Source organism: Lepidochelys kempii, chromosome 2, assembly GCF_965140285.1.
Source record: "Lepidochelys kempii isolate rLepKem1 chromosome 2, rLepKem1.hap1, whole genome shotgun sequence".
Classification (NCBI taxonomy): domain Eukaryota; kingdom Metazoa; phylum Chordata; order Testudines; family Cheloniidae; genus Lepidochelys; species Lepidochelys kempii.
Genome location: NC_136381.1, coordinates 158247811 through 158270633, shown reverse-complemented (window position 1 = coordinate 158270633; position 22823 = coordinate 158247811). Strand labels below are relative to the sequence as shown.

At 42.7% G+C, this 22823-nt stretch overlaps 1 protein-coding gene across 1 annotated transcript in view; it reads right to left on the bottom strand.

Moving 5' to 3' along the window:
* The window catches only part of LOC140907199 (palmitoyltransferase ZDHHC11-like), a 91166-nt gene that overhangs the window by 41574 nt on the left and 26769 nt on the right, over positions 1-22823 (bottom strand). The window contains 1 exon segment of the mRNA XM_073332579.2: positions 6104-6325. Within this exon segment, the coding sequence (XP_073188680.2) occupies positions 6104-6325 (222 nt within the window).

Genomic DNA, 22823 nt, shown 5'->3' with positions numbered 1-22823 from the left:
AATTTTTATCAATGATGTGTTTCCCAGGTTCAGGAGGAAGTAGCTCTTCTACATCCAACTGGTGATAGGTATCATCTAAGCATTCTTCAAAAAGCAGAGAGATTGAACTCCGAGTGCATGGGCCAAGAAATATACATACAATATACTCTTTTTTTAACCCCAATGCAGAGCATGCCACACGCCTCTCACCCCCTCAATACACACACCCTTTGTAAGGCACAGTTTGAACTCTGGATCCACTCCCAAATGCAGTTTCTTATTCACTAGAAGGGAGCAACTGGGAAGCTTGCAGGAACAATTGCTGAGAATGACCTGTAACCTGCCTTAACACAAGTTGTTATTGCCACAAAAAGCTTGCCAAAATACGTGTGTGTACCTGAGATTCATGAAGTATGCTTTGTATAGTCACACTTTTTACATCTTAGATATGCAGAAAATGTCACATTATTAAGTGCTCAACCTTAAGATTTCTTCTATTGAAGACTAAAATATTAGTTTTCCTAACCCATGTTTTTATGGAATTGCAGCACTTTATTATATAAATGTGTATTTTTAATATAAAAAGTGATGTATTCATATATATAATGCATACATATATACTTCACACTCACACAGCTACATTATATATGTACACACAGATTTCCTTGCATGTTACAAAACATAGGTTTTCCAGCTATCCCACTCATTGCATGCAAAATTCTTCTCAGAATGGTACATACAGTATCCAAAAATTTTCATTTAGATAACCATAAGCTACATTAGACTATGCAGTATAGCCTGACACATCAGAAAGATAAACCCCCATGAAAAAACTGACCTACCAGGGCAGTCATAGCAACAAAACTTCCAATGATACATAAAGGCTCAGCTCCTCAGCTGAGGTAAGTCGTTGCAGGTACACATAAATCAAAAGAGATATGCTGATTTACACCAGCTGTAGATCTATCCCAAAATTCTTAGACCCTATAAGATTCTTTTTTATTTGAACATAAAGAGGGGCAAAAAGTTTGTTTTAATAAGTTTGAACTCCTCATCTGACCTACCACTTTCTTCCACAAATGCAAATAAACCAATTCAGTTTGAAGCTAAAACATTTCTTACTTCGCTGTCAAAAACTAAAAATATAAATTTTATCTTCCATTGTTTCCCAAAATTTGGCACCAATATTTGGCAGTTCTTTCATTAGAAGTCTGAAATCTTTTGTCCTAGTTTGCAATTCCTGGACCTCATCAGGAAACATAACAACATGATGACACTTAAAATCAGCCTTCTTTTAGTTTTGAACTTGTTTCTAAAACACACAAGTTTGATTCTTGTTAGTTATTAGATTGAAAAACAATTAAAGTTCTAGAAGCCACTCTGTCTATGCACCCCTCTAAAATTTCTATATATTTGGAAACAAGAAGCTTTTTCTATGATTAAGAAAGGTTCAACTTTCACATTTAAAGCTGTTAATGATATTGACAGGGCCAAAAGAGGATTATCTTGATCAACTCCTCCTTAAAGTCTAAAAGGCAAAGGTTGGCAGTGCTGTATTTATTATGCAGAGGCTCCAAACTGATGCATAGCAACATTAGCTTGAACTATTGTACTGGAGAGGGTCTTATAAAAATCTGCATATTGGTTTTCATTTGATTGTGGTCTTTAAAGAGATCTGTATGATCTCTCTCAGTTTGTTCCACAGATATGCTGTAAATTTTTTAGTTATTATCTGAAATAAAATGCATAATTTGATCAGAACAACACATTGAAAATGTGATGTCCATGTGCTTAGTGTAACCCCTTTCTCACAAGATCTAGATGAACTAACTCCAGCCAGTAGATCATCTGCACAAGAGAAAGGACTCTTTTTTAGAGGAGGAAAAACCACTTCCAGACAGTCTCTCTCACCACTGCCCAGGTCACTGGGATTTAGCAAGCAACTCCTTCCTTAGTTCTATATTACCATGAAAAGGCCTTACCTTGGGAAGTCTTTCAGAGAGGGAATGACCCCCAACTTTAGTCAAATCAAGATTAAAAAAAGCTGTCAATTTATCGAAGTAACGGGAAGGCAGAGAAGGGAAGGCAGAAATACACTTCTGTCATACTTATTAAAAGAGGAGGGGAACCTTCTCTAAATGAGAAAAAAAATTCCAAGGATTCTCAGGCTCCCCGAACAGTCATTTATTTTTCAGATCTTTCAGGAAACACCCACCTGAACCTCAGGGCAGTAGCCCTTCCTTTTCCCCAAACAAGCCTTAAAATCCACTCTCTAACATGCAAGAATATCAATTTCCTTAACAACCAACCAACCACCACCAAAAAAAAGCCCTCCATTGCTTTGTTCCAAGGACCCTCCCCCCGGCTATGACAGCACCAGCAGGACCCAGTAAGGACCGCGGCAGAGTGGACTTCAGCAAGGCTCTTATTCTTTTCAAACATGTGAACATGGTATGCAAACTGAATTTAACAGCTTTTTTTTTTTTTTTTTTAAAAAGGAATTCTTATTTCCTATGAAGTAGGAAAAAACAAAAAAATCTTTGTTGTAAGATTATATTGTGTTTCCCACGTAAATCTCACTTTGACTAGTAGATGAGATACATGGCACCACTAATGCATTGTTTTCCATTATAAACACATTTGACTACACATGTATTTTATCCCTTACTGTAAGAGTTATCATGCTGTTATAAGAATACTGTATTGACATCATATCACTTCCTAGCAACAATCTGTGTTTAGTATATAAATAGTACATAAATTACTGGTGTATTGATGCTTTCCCTTTCACAACATTGTTAACTTCCACCCCCATCTCCACCCTTGCCATCTCAGTCACAGGAATTTCAAACCAGTTTCAAAATGTCCCTGTTTGGAGGTACTATAGAACTCAAGACCCCGATTCGCGATATAATGAAGAGCAAGCACTGTGTAAAGTAATCTGATTAGAAGCTGCTACATGCTACTGAAAAGCTCACTATAAAAATGCTAGCATTTTGTAAGTTTGCTATCCATTCTGAGCAGTTACTCCTGAGTTGCGTTTTGATTCTGCAATGTTCAGTCAAGGAGCACTGCAAGTGAAAAGTACACCACAGAGTTGTGCCCCAAGTCTCTTTTGCATTAGACCAGTGGGGGGACGGGGGGGGGCAATCTTTCCAGCCTGAGGATCAAACAGAAGATTTCACAAAGGTCAAGGGGGCTACAGTTGGTACTTGGGAGCAGATTTTCTTTTCTGTTCCACTCTCTTTGGAGCACGCAGGCCGTGGCTACACTTCAGAGCTCAGAGCGCTGCGGCTGCTTTGGTGCAGCTATGCTGCTGCTAGTGCGGACGCTCCAAGCCGGCGGGAGAGAGCTCCCCCATCCGGCCCCCGTGAGCGACAGGAGCTATGTCGGTGGAAGAAGCTCCCCTGCCGACATAGTGCTGTCCACACCAACACATAGGATGGTGTAATTTACATCACTGAGGGGGTGGCTTACTCACACTCCTCAGCGACATAACTTATACTGACTTAAGCTGTAGCGTGCACATAGCCTTAAGTCCCCAGCTGGGGATTTCTCAGCAGGTGTGGAAACAGCGTAGTGTGCTCCTACACCTCTCTCTCCCTACAGCCCCTGGCACAGAGGGCATCCCAGGGTCATGAGGGAACAGAGAAGGGATGGAGCACACAGCTTACTCTGCTAACATGTGAAACCTTGGCATCTCAGGGTGTCTTAGTCGGCCCTGGGACAGAAAGTCAGGGTGCAGTAACTAGCTGCTGTTTCTCAGCTTCTTTTTTCCTCCCCTTTCCCTTGGGCATTCTTGGGTGGCTGGGCCAGGGAAGGACTTTGCTAGGCACTTCCCCCAGGCTCAGGCAGAGTCAGCCAAGCGCTTATTCTGCTCTTGCTAGGGCTCCCACTACCCTGGAAGGGAGCAGCCAGAACTCCTTTCCCCTTCCTTACCTCTGACGATGGATACGACTGTGTCACGGTAAAATTAGGCAAACTTCACAGAGCAGTCATGGTAAAAATGTACAGAGTCAGGGTATGGTCATGGTGGGTCTGAAGCCTGAGCCCCGTCATGGGGGGCTGAAGCCGAAGAAGTCCCAGAGATGTGATTTGGTCACAGAATCCGTGACCAAATCACATCCTTACCCATGACACAACAGATGCTCAGAGCATTCCCAAGCTGAGACTTGTGCTAGAGCTGGCCACAATTGTCAGCCAAAAAAATCCTTTCTTTTTGGTGGAAACAAAAAAGAATGCAGATTTGGTGACAAAACATTTTGCTGGATTATTCTGGTCAATAAAGTACCCTAAAAAATCCACCACCACCCCCATCAAAGTGTTTTGTTTTGATATGTCTGTAATGAAACTGACTTTTTGGCTTTTTGACGTTTTGTTTAGAGATTTCCTTTAAAGTTAAAAAATGCCTGAAATCAAAACAAAATGTTTTGCTTCCAACTAAAAGTTTGACACACAACAAAGATTTCAGCTTTTTGATTGCTGAATATATATATATATTTGATTTTGGGCCAACCCCAAACTAACTTTTTTTAAAAAAAGGTTGGAATTGCCAGTGAACCAAAAACTATCAGAAATTGACCCATCTCTAACCTGCGCAGATCCTAGGGCTGCAGAGGAAGGAATGAGAGGCAGCACCCCTTGTGCCGCCTCCCCATAGTGACCAGGCTGATTAAAAACACTTCAGTTTAAAAGCCAGAGGGTGCTGCTCAAGGGGGACATCTTCAATTCAATCGAATGCACATTTTCTTCTTGATATGTTCACCTTCCAGGACCACCGTTTAGTATCTCAAAGGCCACACTTTCTAATCTGAATTTGTCTGGCTTCAGCTTCCAGCCATTGGTTCTTGTTATGCCTTTGTATGCTAGGTGAAAGAGTCCTTCAGTGTCCATTATTTTCTCCCTGTGAAGGTACTTATGTAATCAAGGCATCTCTCAGTCTAAGAAATTACACAGATTGAACTCTAAATCTCTCACAGTACAGTGTTTTCTGCAGCCCTCAAATAATTTTTTGGCTCCTTTTTGCACCCTCTTCAGCATCCTTATTAAAACGTGGACACTGAAACTAGACAGACTATTCTAGCATCTAAAGACCTCCCAACAGCCCTGGGTTTCATGGGACTATCCTGCTTTGACCATGGCTGGGCTTGGCTCCCCACTCCACATGTTGCAACCCACTTCCCCGCCTACTGTCTTGCAATCCTCTCCCTGTTCTCTAATTTGCTCCCTGCTCCCACCCCCACCTCCCACAGGCCTTACCCAGCCCATTTCCTCCTCGAGCCTGACACTCATTCAGAACTTTGGAGCTGAGCCCAGTCAGCCCCATAGGACAGGAGCCACCACTATAGAGTAAGTGCGGGGTGGGTTTGCTTTGCAACTCTTCCCCTTGGGCCTCCCATCCCATTCTCCCTGGGGCAGGATCTGTCCCCGTTAGCCACCGGGAATGTTGGGAGGTATGCATCTGTCTCACCAATGCCATCCATGGATGTAAAATTAGCTCCCTATTCCTACTCCGTACTCACTACTCCCCTCTTTATAAACCCAAGTATCACATTAGCCCATTATTCCTTTGCCGTAAATAGTTTTATGGTTCTTTATTTCCAATGTAAATAATTTTCCAAAAATAAAAAAAGTGATGGAACACCAAATTTCTGTGGAAGGTAGGTAACTCTGGGCTGAAGTGAGGTGTATGATTGGGAGTGTTTATCAATACACCAAAAAGAGTCCTTCAAAGCAGTAGAGAATCTATAGCCCCGCACCTGACTGCTGAGCAGCTCATAGTTTAGAACAAGGCTCACATCAATGATCTGATCCAAGCTCACTGAAGTCAATGGATAGACTCACACTGACTAATGGGCTTGGGGTCATAGCCAATATTAGCTGGCAAAGACAGATTTTATTTTTTTTTTTAAATATGGTCTTTTGCAGGAAGTGAATTTTTTATATAAGAACTACTATAACAAAACCACCCTCACTAAGTGTGGTTAAATATACAACTGGGGAAACGTACTCCACTCCTCTAATGCACTAACCCTTATTTATAGCATAAGCAGTGTATATGTAAATTTAACCCAGAACCTATGCAGAGCATGTCTTGGAAGGAGAGGAAATAAAAAAAGGATACAGCATAGGCAGCATATTTCCATCCATGGGGAAGCAAAGGTATGTAGATCCCAAACCCTACAATGGCCAGGTATGTGTAAAACAGCAGAGCAACAAACTGAAAGGTGTGGAGTGGTAAAGACCAGCCGTTCACCCTGGAATGCTGGGGTGGAGAAACCAAGTCATTTCTACTGTTCAGCTGTTCAGGTCCTGTCCGCCTTAACTTCCTGCCATAGCAGTTCATCTGCAAGAAAGCAAACAGAACTTTATATTCCCTGTTCAAAATATCTTCTGTGCTTTTCAGAGTAACAAAATAAATGCTACAATGTAAAGGGTAAGGGACGCAGACAAAAATGCTGTAGCATTCTCTCAACATTTCTCTGTTGTGCTGCAACATTTTCTTGTACAACTGAGTTTATCTTCCACCCAGTCTCGAACCGGACCCAATTTGCAAATTACATTGCACTGATCCCCTTGTTTACAATGAGCCGTATAATACTCTTGTGAAGGAGTTCACTCAACAATTTAGTCATAAACCTTTGATAAGCAAAGCAGGTAAGCTGTAGCATGGTACCGATGGTAGGTATCTTGGCTATACAGGCAAGGCTCTACAACTATTAGACAACTCCCAATCCTCATTGACACCAATATTGTATTTATATTCTGCTTAGTTTTGTTCCCTACCCTCTTTTTCACCTGCTTATTTCTTCAGCATTGCAACATATAAGTAATCCACAAATAGAAGAAATAAAAATCCACTAATATTACAAGCGTGTGTTCAATATCCCTTCCATAGTCTCTTTGGAGCATTCTAAAGCTGATGGATCTCTCAACCCAGTGTACAGGTCACATTTAAGAAAGCTTTGCTGGGAGGCGTGAGGGCATTCCTTTACATTAGATGGCACTATGGGAAACATGCAGTCACACATATGATACCATGCATGGCCTGTTGACATGTGTTGCCACCTATGTAGAACGGGTTAAGAAAAAAGTAAGGTAAAGTCCCAGTGAGTAAAACAAGCCTATATTTTTATACATTAAAACAGCTATTAAATGAAATGTCACAAAAGGAAGAAAGACATGAAGCTTCTATGATATGTATCAAATGTAGACTGAAAGGATGCTCATCCTAAAGCATGTGGTTAGGAGGCTGTTTGATTTTAATTGAAAAAAAATAAATAAATCACAGAATAAGCTACCAAGCTAAAAACATTCCTATAAAGTCTGCAATCAAGTGTCCCTAGATTCTTAAAACACACATATATAAATTTTCCATTTAAAATATTCATATGCTATGAAAAAGTTAAATACATATACTAAAACATAAACCCGTAGTGAAAGATAGGCAAATTTGCTTTTCTTTAATAACCAGCTAATAACCAAGAATGATCTCTATGCTGACAAGAGTTTTGATTTGATTAAACAGATACAAATTCACCACTACTGACATCCAACGTGACTGAGGGAGAGATAGTAACAGATTCTTTTCAAGCCTAAAAAAACCCAAACTTATCTAACCAGTATAAATAGATTAATACAAAACAAATGTAACTATCATATAAAGAGTACTCACTTCAACTATTTTTCCTTATCTTTACATCTGAAGCTTTTCTAGCTGAAGGCTGAAACCTTTCTTTGCAAAGAAAGAATCAAACCCTTTCAAACAGCATCAGGATTTCTCAATGATGGAAACAAAGTTTGTCTTACAGCATTCTGCTGCTGCTCACCAATGTACATTAGTGAATTTTGCACACAGATTTCAAATCACTGGTCTCCATTTATTTTAGGGTGTTACAGCATACAGGAAAAATCCCCATTAGCTTCAGGGAAGAAATTTTGTCTTAAAAGCAGTTTTGTCCTGGAGACTGCTAGCAAATGTCTGTTGAAGGATAATCCGGCACATTTAGAACCTGCAGTTATATAATGCTCGGCAGAACTGACATAGCTCAAGTACCAAATTCTTTGAATTATTAATAAGAGAACCTCCTCCAGGCACAAAGCTTCCCGATGCAGTGGCTGTACAACAAATACCCAATATTTTGAATACTCATCTGCCTGCCTGCCCCAAGGAGTCTTTACAGCTAGTATAAATACCTGCTGAAATTCTGTTTGAAATCTAAGATAAAAAGGCAAACACAAACCAAAGTATTTTATTCCAGAATTGTGTAATTTCACAGAAATCTTAGTAAAACTAACTGAAACCACCACACACCTCTGGAGGAACATTTACTTCCTATTCTTTTTTTGTGGTGTTTTAGCCACATGGTAAAACTTTAGGGTGTGACTCTAGAAAGTTCTAAGCTTTGGCTTAACAAATTTGACTTCAGCGGATGTATTACCATACGTTTCCATTCAAGTTATGGCATCACTAAACACTTTTGAAAAACCCCTTCCCGAAGGGCTTCTGGTACTTAGAGAACTACTCCTAGGGGATCACATCCAACTTACCGTAAACACAGTATTTCAATTGTATCTAGCTTACACAATTTAAAATGCACTGTACTAAAGGCCAGGAAGGCTTTTATTTAACTACAGCATACACACACAAATATGAATTTATCAAAAGTACACATCATGTTGTATATAATCATAACTGGTTACATTCTGCATTTAGGGCTGCCGACTTTCTACTCACACAAAACTGAACAACCTTGCCCCGCCCCTCCCAGACCCCCCTCCCTCTGTCGCTTGCTCTTCCCACCCTCACACACTCACTCATTTTCACGGGGCTGGGTCAGGGAGTTGGGGTGCGGAAGAGCGTTCAGGCTCTGGCTAGGAGTGCGGGCGCTAGGGTGGGGCCAGATATGAGGAGTTCAGGGTGCGGGAGGGGGCTCCGGGCTGAGGCAGTGGGTTGAGATGGGGGGGGGGTAAGGGCTCCGGTGGGGGGAGCTCTGGGGTGGGGCCAGGGATGAGCGGTTTGGGGTGCAGGAGGGTGCTCTGGGCTGGGACCAAGGGGTTTGGAGGACATGAGGGGCTCAGGGCCGGGGCTAGGATGCAGGAGAGGTGTGAGGGCTCTGGCTGGGGGTGCAGACTCTGGGGTGGGGCTGAGAGGGTTGGGGTGTAGGAGGGTGCTCCGGGCTGGGACCGAGGGGTTTGGAGGGTGGGAGGGGGCTCAGGGCCAGGGCAGGGATGCAGGAGGGGTGTGAGGGCTCTGGCTGGGGGTGTGGGCTCTGGGGTACAGGAGGAGGCTCCAGGCTGGGACTGAGGGGTTTGGAGGGCCGGATCAGGGGGTTGGGGCCCAGGAGGGGGTCAGGGTTGCAGGCTCTGGGCAGTGCTTACCTCAAGCAGCTCCTGGAAGCAGCGGCATGTCCCCCCTCCAGCTCCTAGGTACCATCCCTGCAACTCCCATTAGCCACTCCTAGACAATGGGAACTGTGCCGGCGATGCCTGCAGATGGGACAGTCTGCAGAGTCGCCTGGCCGCACCTCCACCTAGGAGCCGGAGGGGGAACATGCCACTGCTTCCGGGAGCCGCACGAAGCCACGCCAGGTAGAGAGCTTGCCTTAGCCCCGCTGCACCGCCGACCAGAGTTTTAACGGCCCGGTCAGTGATGCTGACTGGATCTGCCAGGGTCCCTTTGCGAGCTGGTGTTCTGGTCAAAAACTGTACACCTGGCAACCCTATCTGCATTGCTACCCAGGAATGGTTGTTTCAGTTTTGCTGCCTAGATTGACAGAACTAAACACACTTTTGATCACATGTCTGGCAAATAAGAGGACCGCAAATTTTAAGGAGCTAGTACTCTTCAGACTTGTCTGCATAGCACCTAGACTGCTGTTGGTGCTATGTAAATAATAAGCAGGGCTTGAAAACCCACCTGGCTACTCCCCGCTGGTAAACTGGGAGCTTTCCCCAGTACTCATAGGGGCCTAACCCATCATTTTCTGTACAATTTAAGCTTTCATTTAAAAATCTTACAAATGCGAAGAGTGTAAACTTATGCACTGCTGTTCCTGAGTCTGCATAAAAACCCCTGCAAATCCTCTGCTGCAGGTCAGAGCTTTTGCCAAACAGCCGCAGATCAGAACACTTTATATTAATGGTAAATATAAGCTGTGATTCTTTGCTGTTATTCAGAAACATGTGGGCAGCAGTGAGTGTGTCAAAAAATCACGTCAGTTTCAAATTGCTGCTGCATCTGGCAGGGAAAAACTATGAGTAGAAGCACCACATGCAGGTACTGGAGTTATTTACAGGGGAGAAATTCCCCTAAATGCAAAGGCTGTAGGACTGATAAAGTATCAGACATCTTTTCCTCACACCTCCCAGTCACAGCAGCAATGAAACTCTGTGGAGAAATGTAATTTGGGTGAAAAGCAGAAGGAGAAGTGAGAAAAAAAAATCCATTCTTCCTTCCAGAAGCTAGAGAGGGGCGGGGCTTCAAGTGTGTCAGAAATCTACTAGTCAGCAGCTCATATGAAAGACGAAGCTTACAAGCAAGATCTAGACTGCACAAAAATAGAGGCATGCAAAAGATTAATAAGCGATTATAAGTTATAAACCCTCCTTCCTAACAGAAAAAAAAAAGAAAAAAAAAGAGTGAGGAGTCCCTCCCCAACTATTATTTATTGCCACTTAATTCTAACAAAGCACTCAACATTGTACAAGACAAAAGTGAACACTGACAGAAGTAAGAGACAAGAGTAGTCTGATGAAATCAGAGCTGGTTGAGAAAAATTCAAAACTGTGATGAAAAAAGCAGGTAAAAATGTTTATATTTCATCCCAGCCAGCATTTTCGTAAAGCTCAGCTCCATCAGAGACACTTAGAAAGAAGGGGCTGGTCTAGACTGAAAACTTACTTTTGCATAGCTATGTCTCACAGTGGTGTGAAACGTCCAAACCCTGAGAGATGTAGCTCAGCTGACCTAACCCCGGTGTAGACAGTGCTAGGTCAGGGAAGAATTCTTCTGTTGACCTAGTTATCATCCCCTTGCAAGGAGGCAGATTAACTAGAGCAATGGGAGAACTCCTCCTAGCACAACAGTGTCTACACTGAAGCACTACTGCAGTGCAGCTATGGCATTGTAGTGTTTTATGTGTAGACATATCTTAAGTCTACACGTAGTACAAAACTTTGGAGAATGAGGCAAAGGGGGATAACAAGGATAGCTGGGCTCAGCATTGCTCATCTCCAGAGCTCAAAAATCATGGGACTTCTCCCCCACAAATGTAATTTAAAGCAATACTTATTCTGTGTTCTTTGGGCAGGACTTTTGACTTTTGAACGCATGATGGAAAAGTCCTCCTGACATCCTGCTCCCCATTCCTGTGCACACAGGTGCCAGGGTAAAACCTTAACCTGAAACCATCAGAAAACGCTCACAAAAATGGGGTTGGAGGCCACTTCCTCCAGAGAAGGATTTCATTACCTCTAACCACTGGCATATCATCCTTTCGGTATCTGACCCTGTACATCCTCATCATCCCCTCCAACATCAGTATGCTCCCCTTCATCCAGGGGAAACTCCAGTCCAGTCCTATCCTCTCTCGAGGCAGGCTCCACCTACCTGCCTGCAATAGGCAGGAGAAAAGCATAGGCGTCTCCTCCTTGGTGATCCCACCACCGCTACACAAAGGTTTCTCTCTGCCATTTGAAGAACGGACACAAAATAAATATTTTTCTTTACATCCTCTCAGCCCCATTCACCAAGGGCATCCAGGCTGCAGTGGGAACAGTCTCCAATCTGTCTAAGTTAACAGGACCTGAGGCTAGGCAGGTATGGGTTCCAGCTTGCAAAAAGAAATCGAACAAATGCTGCCTTGGCACAGAGCAGGAAAAGAGAGAGACTTTCCCCAGAGTGCTGCCTGCTCAGCTAGTTGGACAGAGGTCTCTGGTGGCCACTGTATGAATGGTAACAGCTCAGCTAAAATTCTTCAGCTGCCTTCAGTTTCTATCATGAGAAGCATAGAGAGGTTCCAAAACTGTGATGCTCAGAGTATCATTCCAAGGGCTCGCAACGCTTCAAGATCCACAGCCTTGTGTTTTCCAGAGAAAAGGCCAGATCACCTGCCAATATCACATGTAAGTGCAAGTATCACAGAACGGATGGGGCTCAGACTGCTGACCTTATTAACATGGAAATTTCCCATACCCAGCCAAATATTCCTGCAGGAAGAATCTAGAGCAGTAGTTCTCAGCAATTTTTGGCTCATGACCCATTTGTAAACTTTGATGCCCTTTTGCGATCCAATAAATAGCTTCAATGCAAGAAAACATCTGGTTTACTAAATATTTACTACCCACACTATATAATACACAGTAATGTAATAAGTACTCAGTAAGTACACCGTGCATACCATACTGGCTGCTCCTGCCCTGCAGGGCTGGCGTGGCTCGGCTCCCCACCTCAGCTGAGGCGCTGCAACCCCAGAGGTGGCAGTACCACACAGCATTGGCCTGGTGGGCAGATTTGTGAGAGTTGTGCTGTGGCCTGGGGGTCACTGCACCACTCACTCTAATTCTGGCCCTGCCGGCTTCCCCCTCTCCCCGTCGTCATTATGGAGGCACTGTGACCGTGCACCAGGATGCAATGCACAGAGCGTCAAGCTGAGCTCAGCCAGCCCAGCGGAGCTACTGCTGTGGAGTGAGTGCAGGGTGGGATCTGCAACCTCGCACCTCCCAGGGCCTAGTCCCCTCCAGGGGAAACACACACCCGGGCTCCCAAGTGACCCTTTGACACATTCTCATGACCCAATTTTGGGTCTCAACCCACATGTCGATACTCTGATTTAGAGGACCTGATCCAGCCAGCCTACATAGGTCTGTCTAAGAACGGAACCATCTCCACCTCCTCCCATGGAGGATTATTCTAAGAGCAATGAAGAGGGGAACAAGGCCAGTGAGTTTGAAGATGTCCTTCACATAACTTCCGACCGCAAATCTATCTTCCTTCCACCTAACCAAATGATATCCCTCTTCCAGTGCACTCAGTATCCTCAAATTGCTCCTCAAAACCAAAACAAACTTTTAATATTGATTTCCATCACTAACTTACACTCCCGAGTTGAGAGTCATCAGTGACAAGATATTTAACTCTTCACACCTTTCCCTTCCTTTATTTATCATCTTCATTGTCTAAAGTTGTTTGATGTAGATTGTAAGTGCCTCAAGGACAAGACCATTTAGTTTTGGATTTGGGGTTGTTGTTTTTTCAAGTCTTTGTAAAGGTCCATACAAGGTTAGTGTGAGAGCCAGTGTGGTCTAGTGGACAGGGCTCTGGACTGGGAACAAAGAAATGTGTTCCATTCTAAGCTGTTCCACTGACCTGCTGTGTGAAACTGGGCAAATCACTTCATATCTGTTTGTTTCCTCTCCCACCTTTTGTCCAAGCTCTGTGGGGCAGGAACTGTCTCTCACTATGTGTTAGTACAATAACTAGCACAATGGGACCCTAATTTCCATTAGGTCAGTAGGTGTGACTGTAATATAAATACACAGCACTATTCTATCCATGCAAACTATTCACAGTAATAAACAAATGTGCACACGAGCACGCACGTGTAGTTGATTATAGATTTTCAATATAATCAGTAATGGCACATTCATTCTCTTATCCGCAAGTCAAAGACACAGAGAGGGAGAAATCACTACCCCTGTATTACAGGCAAATCTCACAAACACTTACTTAAGTGTGACCCAGATTCCTCATAGATCTAAACGTTATATGCAGGGCTGGTAGCGCCACCTATTGTTAAGGTTGCCTGCCACTTCCCATTACAAGACCTTGTTTGCAGTTACTTACAACTTTGCCAAACTTTAACTGTTTGGGCTGAAATTTTCCATGCCAGGTGCCCACCGCAGGCTGAATTTTTTGGGCTTTCAATGCCTCCCTTCTGGACTCTCGCAATATGGAGGAGGAAGCTGCCCAATTCAAATGCAGAGGGGACAAAAGTCACCAGAGGGGAAAGGTGGGAGCAGGGGAGTATACTGGGAGAAGGAGCCTGGGAGGAGGGAGACATCTTGACAAGGTGCCAGGATGCAGTGGGAGAACTGGGATTGGCTGGGCAAAAAGTCAGGCAGCAGGGGAAGGGACGAATGGGAGTGGAGAAGACCGGGCCTGGGACTACTCCTTGCCCAGCCAGAACAGATCTGTGGAGCCCGAAAGCTTGTCTCTCTCACCAACAGAAGTCGGTGAAATAAAAGGTATTACCTCACCCACCTCGTCTCTCTAATCTACTATTGCTGTCAGATACTCTTTTACTTTACAGAGCAGAGGTTGGAACGGTTGATCTAAGTGTTCCAACCGTGCTAATGACCCATGTGGGTGTCAGTTATGCCACATGATGAAACTTCTGTCTTTTCAGTTTCAGAAAACCAGGAAAATACAAAAACTGTGTTATAAGAACTTTATTTAGGTTGCTAAGTCAAACATTCAAAAGTTAGGAATTGCCTGAATTAAGGTTGCCTGTGCACAGATGATTTCATGATTAAGGCAGCTGACTGCTGCCTTGGGGAATTGGATTATATCTCTGCTTCTGCCAGCTGGTTCACACAAGTTGACAATCAAATCACTAGTTTTCCACAAGTACGTTTAAGTGACCACCAGAGGCCAAAACAAATAAGTAGTCACTAATTGTATGTTCCCCAGTTTCTGTGAGCCTGGCTTGAGTGGCGACTAGTGACTTTTTTTTAACGGTGAGGCACAAATCACAAAATAGTTATTTCCACCCCCAGCCAATGTATAATTTAATAGCTATGAAAAGCTTATCTTCTTTACAGTGAAGCAGCAGCAGGTGGACCTGGGAGCTGGAGCTGCCACTGTTGGCTCCTGTGCACGTGTACAGGGCCCATCCCATGGGGAGTGGGCTGGGGATGCACAGGGTGCAGGCCCCATCCCCACCCCCTGACAACTCCCTGCCACAAGGGAGTAACTGCCACCATCCTTCTGTGACCTCACCAAGCCATGATTACCACAGCAATGCCTGATCAAGTGATTCCTGGGCATGGTAAATTGCCATAGTTACAAGATAGCTCCATGAAGCACTATTAGCTATACCAAGATTTGAGCCTCATGCAGAACTACATTCTTTGAACTTTCTGGCATTGTGTTTGGCTGCTGGAGAAGGCGATTTGTGACATTTAAAATCAAATCACAACAGAGGAGACTGGCTTACACACGTGTCTCCTATCAAAAAGTAAGGCATGACAAAAATAAAAATAAAGCTTGTCCATAAAAAGAATCTAAAAGACTTTTACTAAAGCAGAAACAAGTGATTTTTCTGTATCACACCTAACTGCCCAAACAAGCATTGCTCTTTGCACACCTTGACAAGCACGCAAAGAAAAAAAAATTTCACACCTCAGGGTAATCTGGAATTCACCTAAAATTAGTCTGATGACCATTTAAGTATCAACATTAGCACATATTTCACCAACAGTTTTAGCAAAAACAGCCAGAGACAGCACCAAAATGGATTGGATGATGAGCATCACACCAACTTCATTTGTCACATTAGCTGGATGCAATTTAATACAAAAGAATTTAAAACAATGTGTCTATGGCAAAGAGTATTAGTATAGGACCATAAAGGTGCTCATTACATAAATACTAATCAAGAAAACATTAGTTGTAGAAGGTTATTTTTTTGGTTAGTTTTGTTTTTTTACACAGAGGGTATTGAAAGGAGGGGTGTTGCTTTTCTTTTGGTTCTTCCTTTCAAATATGTACGATACAATCTGTGTTCTTTGATCAATAAATTAGGAGGGGTTGTTAGAGAGTAGACAAAATTCTTAAGGGCACAGAAAAGACAGATGCTGTAAAATTGCTTCATTTAACTAAAGAGATCAGGATTAACTTGAGGTAAGGAAGGATGAAATACTAAGTGCTTGTCTACACAGGGAAGTTACTGCAAAATAAACTAGGGTGTGAACTGAAAGCGCACTAGCTATTCAACACCTGCTTTCTGTGTGGACTCTTTTTCAGCACTGAAAGTCATTTCCAAAGTGGATTAAACTAAATTGCGAAGTGTCCATATGAGTAGCTAGTGCAGAATAGCTATTCCAGGCTATTTTCCCTGTATAAACAAGCCCTTAATTTAAACAGAATGTCTTCACATACAGGCTAACATGGAAATCAGTGCAATGTGAAAACAGTTTATAGAAGCAGTTTAAATGCAGTTTTAGAAAGAGAACTGTACCTGCAACTACAAAGTAGTATTTATATTTCAATTCCACATTTAGTGCATCTCTTTTCCATGCGATTTACAAACGATACACACAAAGATCTATGTAAAGTCCTGCTTGATAGTTCCTTAGTCTAAACTGTAATAAAATTTAAAAAAAAGAAAAAGGATTTTTATGTAGTTTTTACTATTGGAGAGTATTTTTTATTTATTGTTGTAATATGGCAAATAGTTCTAATGGAAAAATGACTGAAAACCAAATGATCTGTTCAGAGGCCAGAGAAGAATCACACATTGATAAACTAGATACTAAAACTGCAGCTCTGTAGATAACTTCTATGCAGAGCTCTGAGTAAGTCAATCTTCATGTTAGTTAGCTTCAAGCTTTCCTGGAAGAGTTCACTATTTGAGAGAAATTTTAGCTGAAATCAAGTTGGTTTCTTGTTAGACTTCGTGCTGTTCTACATTCAACAATAAATGAACAGACTGTTTCATTCACCCAGTCACTGCATCAACCCATCCCATCCCCAATAGTTTGTAGCTGAAAAGAATTGTAAGAATGGTTTAGGGTTAAATGTTTACAAAAAAGAAAATATGGAGGGAGGTTCATTTTGGAAGGAACGCACAATCTTTGTTCCAAATATTTCAGTATGTTGCAGTAAACTTTTAATGCACATAGAGGGCCTGATTTTCAGCCCCAATCAGAGATGTGCATGGGCCTGTTTTGCACATGCACTACTGTATGGGTTTTTGCAATCTGTATGCGCACAAAGAGTGGCACATCTAGGCACGTGCACATAAATCAGGGATTACAAGGAATTATTTTGGGGATGTTCTATGGCCTGTGTTATATGCAGGAAGGCAGACTAGCTGATCACAGCGGTCATTTTTAGCCTGAGATTTTATGAAGTTGCTTAGAGCCATAGTTAATGCAAATAGGTAAGAATGCAAGATAAGTGCAAATTTTAGAGTGAAACATCAGGCCTAGAGTGGATGAAGGAGTTATACCCTCTCTCTCTTCAGCTTTAGAAATCATGACGACTTTTAGATTATTCCTATTGCCACAAACAGTTTTAGTCTGTTCTTGGAAGCATGTCCTTTATAATTTGTTTTTTAGGTGTGTGCCTTTTATACATTAAGAGATTGTCTACATGGAAAATGTATGTAAATTTACACCACACCAGCACGTGCCACACACTAAATGGCCATAACTTTTAGTGCACAGTAGTGGGGTCCTCATGGCCAATTAGCGTGTGGCATACCTCAACTTGCCATGCAATAAATCTCACTGTAGCCAACCCTTAGTTATTGCAATTCCATTGCCAAGACCAAGTGAGTTCTACTATGACTTCTTCATTGCACACCCTTCATGCAGCTACATCTCAGGTTCTTGACTTGTTTCCTTTCAACCCTACCTGCAAACAGATAAAACAGTCAGATAATTTCAAGATTGTCATGCCTGAATTCTACTTAACTATACTAAAAGTTGTTTCAAATCAGTTGCATCTCAGTATAGTTATAAAAAAGTCTTCCAGAGATGTAATCAGTAGATTCATTTGCAAAAAACTGTTTCTAAATGTTAGTCTGCAATAGTATGACATATCTGATTATACATCTTGTTTATATGAAGTTTATTAAAGAAAAAAATTGAACCTGTTTGTCACAGATTAGACGGTCTCTTTGCTTTATCTACATCCTGATTAAAGCAACAGTACTCTGTGGCAGATGCCATTCCCAGGAGTGGATTTGGGCCATACTTGTTATGCTTCTGTACTACAGAAGCATACAGTAGTTCAGATGTAAAGCACTGAGACACTTATGATCAGTTTACTAGTTTATTCATATCCTTTACTCTACAGCAAACTAAGATTGCACCCCCGTGACATCAGCAGCTGCATTCACATTTCATTTCCTGCCAATAATAATCTGTCTGTACCTTGTGATTACAGCATTAGTAAACCTCTAGCATTATGTACTGTAAATTGTTCTTTCCAGTAAGCTGTCCTAGGAGTGAAATCCTGAAAATTAAGCTATCACCTTTTGAACAAATGCACATCATTCCATATACTCTTTTGATAATTTCCATTATATCCAGCAGAGCTGTGTCAGGAGCAATATGTAATTTTGTCAGGGGTTAACCGTGTCAAGAGAAACTTTAATGGATTTAAAAAACACTTTATAAACTAGACTGGAAAACTCAGAACAGCAGCCACACACTGGATACAGGACTCAATTTGAAAATATACTCTTTAAAACTTGGTCTTCTACGCACTGGATCATTAAGTGGGGACTGTTGCTAAGAGGGGGCACTACTCCCCAGCTATTTCTCCCTCCCCCCACCATAGAAATAAGAAGTGTTCCAGATTTTCCCCAATTCCTTGGCACGATTACACTAGAAACATAAGTTGACCTATGTCAAGTCGACTTACAGCCACCGTAGCAATTATCCCAGTGGTTCATATCCACACTACCCTTCCTCTGTTGATGGTGCGGATCCTCACCACGAGAGCTTCCACCAATTTAAGAGGGGCAGTGTGGGGGATTGAGAGCCTGGGCTTTCAGCTCCACAAGCAGCTCCCTCCTGGGAGTGCCTCAGACTTGGGCTCCCAGCGGGGAGCTCCGTGCCCAAGCTGCATTGGGAAGCCATGAGCCAGGGGGTGAGGGCAGCCAGGCTTCCCAGGAGGAGCCTCTAGGCAGCAGCCTGGCTGGCAGTGGGAAGCTGGGCAGGCACAGCCCAGCTTGAAGAGAGGAGCCCAGACAGCTGGTCTGGGAGTCAGGGGTAGCCATGCTCTGAGCACAGGCGCCAACTTTCCTTGGCGCCGGTGGGTGCTCGCGTCCCCACGTCCCCTCCGTCCCCGCCTCAACTCCACCCCCTCCCTGCCCCTATTGGACCCCTCCCCAAATCCCCACCTCGGCCCTGCCTCTTCCCTGAGCGTGCTGCGTTCCTCCTCCTCCCCCCTCTCTCCCAGCGCTTGCCTCGCGAAACAACAGTTTCAGGGCGCAAGCGCTGGAACGGATGGAGGAGAAGCAGGACACGGCGACGTGCTCAGGGAAGGAGGTGGAGCGGAGGCGAGCTGGGGCAGGGGGGCGGGGTGGGGAGGTGCCAGTGGGTGCAGAGCACCCATGGAGTTGGCGTCTATGGCTTTGAGAGGAGCAGACGCAGCCTGGCTGGGAATGGGGAGCCCAGGGACAGCTGGGTTCTAGCTAGAGCACTCCACCCACCCTGGTGACAGCCCAGCTTTCTTGTCAATTTCACAGCTCCGCGAAACTGACAAGAATGACAGCCAACAGCCGATGTGCGTAATGCAGCATCTACACAGACACTGCGTCACCCTAAGTATACCAACATACTCCTTAACACCTTTCGTGCAGCTGGAGTTATTACATCGGTGTAGTTGGGCACTTACATCGGTGGGAGCAAGGCTATAGTGTGTACATTAACATAATTAGGTCGACGTAAGCAGCAGATATAATTTGAGAGCACAAGTCTCTATGCATAGTTTTTCATGGGCTTGAAGTGAACGTGCCGTATGAAGACCAGCACCTGCAAAGACTCATAGAAATGAGATGGACTGGTTACCTGAAAATCTTAGAAATAATCCTCAATAATTTGGAAGAGATTCAGAGTATTTGTCAAACTTTGTGAATGGATACAACAATCTATCCACTGAAGCATGAGGGCTGTTGAAAAGAATTTGGATGATTTGCCAACTTTCCTTAGCTGAGATTATAAAAACAGTTTTGAAAGTTTTTGCTCCAATGAACAATTACCTTCAAAAGGAATGGATGCACCTTGCTAAAAGGAGTTGAATCGATTACTGGTGCCTCTGAAGAACTTCAAATATCTCTTAAAAAAAAATTTGTTTTCTTCATAGATTTCATCCAAGCACATGGTTTTGAAAGATCCATGTGACGAAGCATCAACATTAAGATGTGCCACTGAAAGAGCCAAAGCACTGCGCCCAAATTTTCAAGAATCCATAGTCACTAGCCACTTACAGGATTCCAAAATGTAAATTAGCATTAGTGGTCCAAGATTAATCATAAATTGATTGATCAAACCAGGGTGAATTCCAAAGGAGATTTTTGGAGAAGAACTCCAAGTTATACAAAAGCTTGTCAGCAATCTATTCCTCCACCTCTCCAGGCTTCTTGAAATTGGAACACTGCATGCTTTGATTGACTTACTTGGATTGGATATTGAGAAGATGAAAGTTAAAATGACTGTATTTAAACCAATGATAAGTAAGAGAAATTGAAAAGAATCCGAAGACATTCTAGATCAGTGGTGGACAACCTGCAGAGACGTGCTGGCAGCCGCTTCCCGGCCAATGGGAGCTGTGGGAATGGCGAACCACAGCTACTGGGAGCTGCAGGCGGCCGTGCCTGCGGATGGTCAATGTAAACAAACTGTCTTGTGGCCCACCAGCAGATTACCCTGATGGGCCACATGTGGACCGCGGGTCGCAGGTTGCCCACCACTGTTCTAGATGCTGCCATGGAAAAGAGTCTTTCCAATTTGTTTCTGAAATGTCAATTGCGGTCTTGTTGTTTGGTGCATTAACAGCAGCTTGTGAGATTTCCTTTTCTTGTTTGAAAATAATTTTACCTCACCAAAGGATGAGCATGACCCATGAAAGTAAGAGGAAACAAATTCTCCTGTCATACAAAAGTGACTTCAAAACTGAACCTAGATATATCTTTGAAGAAGAATTCAGATGCCATTATCCAAGACAACTTCAAGTTTCTACGAACAATCTTTACATAACACAGCAATTTCATATTAAGATCTATACTTTTATATTTCTGAAGCTTTGAATTTTTTGAATGCTTGAATATGTTACACTTAATGATAACAAATATGTAACTTATTTTTCCTGATTTCACAACCATAACATTTTTAGAGAGGCTTCTGGATGACACTGTTTTTCACTAACTACATGAACTTCTGAAGGCAAGCACAACTGCCCCTCTTGTAATGCAGTCTAACCCACCTGCTTTGCCCCATGTCGATGTCATAGCTACAGGGCTTTCAGCAATATCTTTTAAAAGGTTGCAATCCAAGAATATGCATTAGGGCAGAAAATATGAATTAGTAATCATTTATTCATTTTATTCAGATCTACTGAGAAAGTGTGATTATTTTGACACATTCACAATTTGAGCTACACTGGACCATTAGCCCTTTTAGACACTTTGTTAAGATGCAGAAACAGAAGCAGAAAACTGATTATATTCATACACTGCAAAGTAGTTATTTTCAGTATTATTTTTGTTTCCCACAGGGTTTATTATTCATGTAGCCATAAGCACACAGGGCAGTTATTAATACTTATTCTGCAATACCTAAATATCCTGTTTACTCCGTGATGCTCATAATCAAGCTGTCTCACTATGAAGAAATATCTAAAAAGCAGAACATGTCATTTTCAGCTTCCCTTTATCATAAACACTTGCATTTACAGATCTGAAAGTCCTGGATTCTGGACTCCAATTTTCATGTTACAGAGAAACTGTTCGACTATCCCTCCTCCCCCATTCTTATGGTAGATTTCATGACAATACTTGCATAGCTTCTTAAGGTGGTCTCAAATGTGATCTCAGAAACAGATCTTCCCTCCAGTCATTCTTTCTCTCTTTCACTAACTTCAGAGTCTGCCTCAACCTTTTTAAACATATTCCTAAAATCCAGTGAGATCAAACCATACACTGGTCTGTCTGCCTCTTTTTTGCCACACTTTGTCACGTTTCTTTCATTGGATCTTGCACAACAATCTGCCTCAATTAAGTTCAAAAGCACTCAAAATGACCTTGCGGAGCCTGTCTGGTAACCTACACAGCAGTCTGGTATAGCTGTGCAGAAAATCTAGCTAGTCGTCTTCGCTGTTCCCCGAGCAATAAAAGGTGGAAAAGAACACGTTACGTGGCCCAGCAGCAACCAATTGAACTAATTAAGAAGTAGGCTCTACCCTTTCCCTGGCTCCTCTCTTGATGTTATTAGATGAAGTAACAGAAGGGAGTTGACAGGAAGGTGGCCATGACGTAAGGCAAGGATTGAAGCCTGTATAAAAAGTGGCAGAGTAACAGCCGTGTTAGTCTGTATTCGGAAAAAGAAAAGGAGTACTTGTGGCACCTTAGAGACTAACCAATTTATTTGAGCATAAGCTTTCGTGAGCTATAGCATCCGATGAAGTGAGCTGTAGCTCACGAAAGCTTATGCTCAAATAAATTGGTTAGTCTCTAAGGTGCCACAAGTACTCCTTTTCTCTTTTTATACGTTACCTGTTTTATGTTGATCCTCTCCAGATTGCTGAACTTCACTTGAAAACAAGTAACAAAAGGCCAACTCCCAAAGAATCCATCCACAATTTACACTAGCCATGTCGTATGTCGAGACAGGATCTTGTAAACTTAGTTTGTACTATAGATTCCAGTGCAGTGTAGACATGTTCAATGAAGCTAATAATTAAATATGAAGACTTGACTGAATGCAGTCATTAATAAATTCTCAGTAACCTGTACCCTATATTGGAAACAAAAACTATAGAACCTGTATCTTACCTAATTAGAATTAGGGTAAAGTGAACAACAACAACAATCAACCAGAAACTTTTGTTT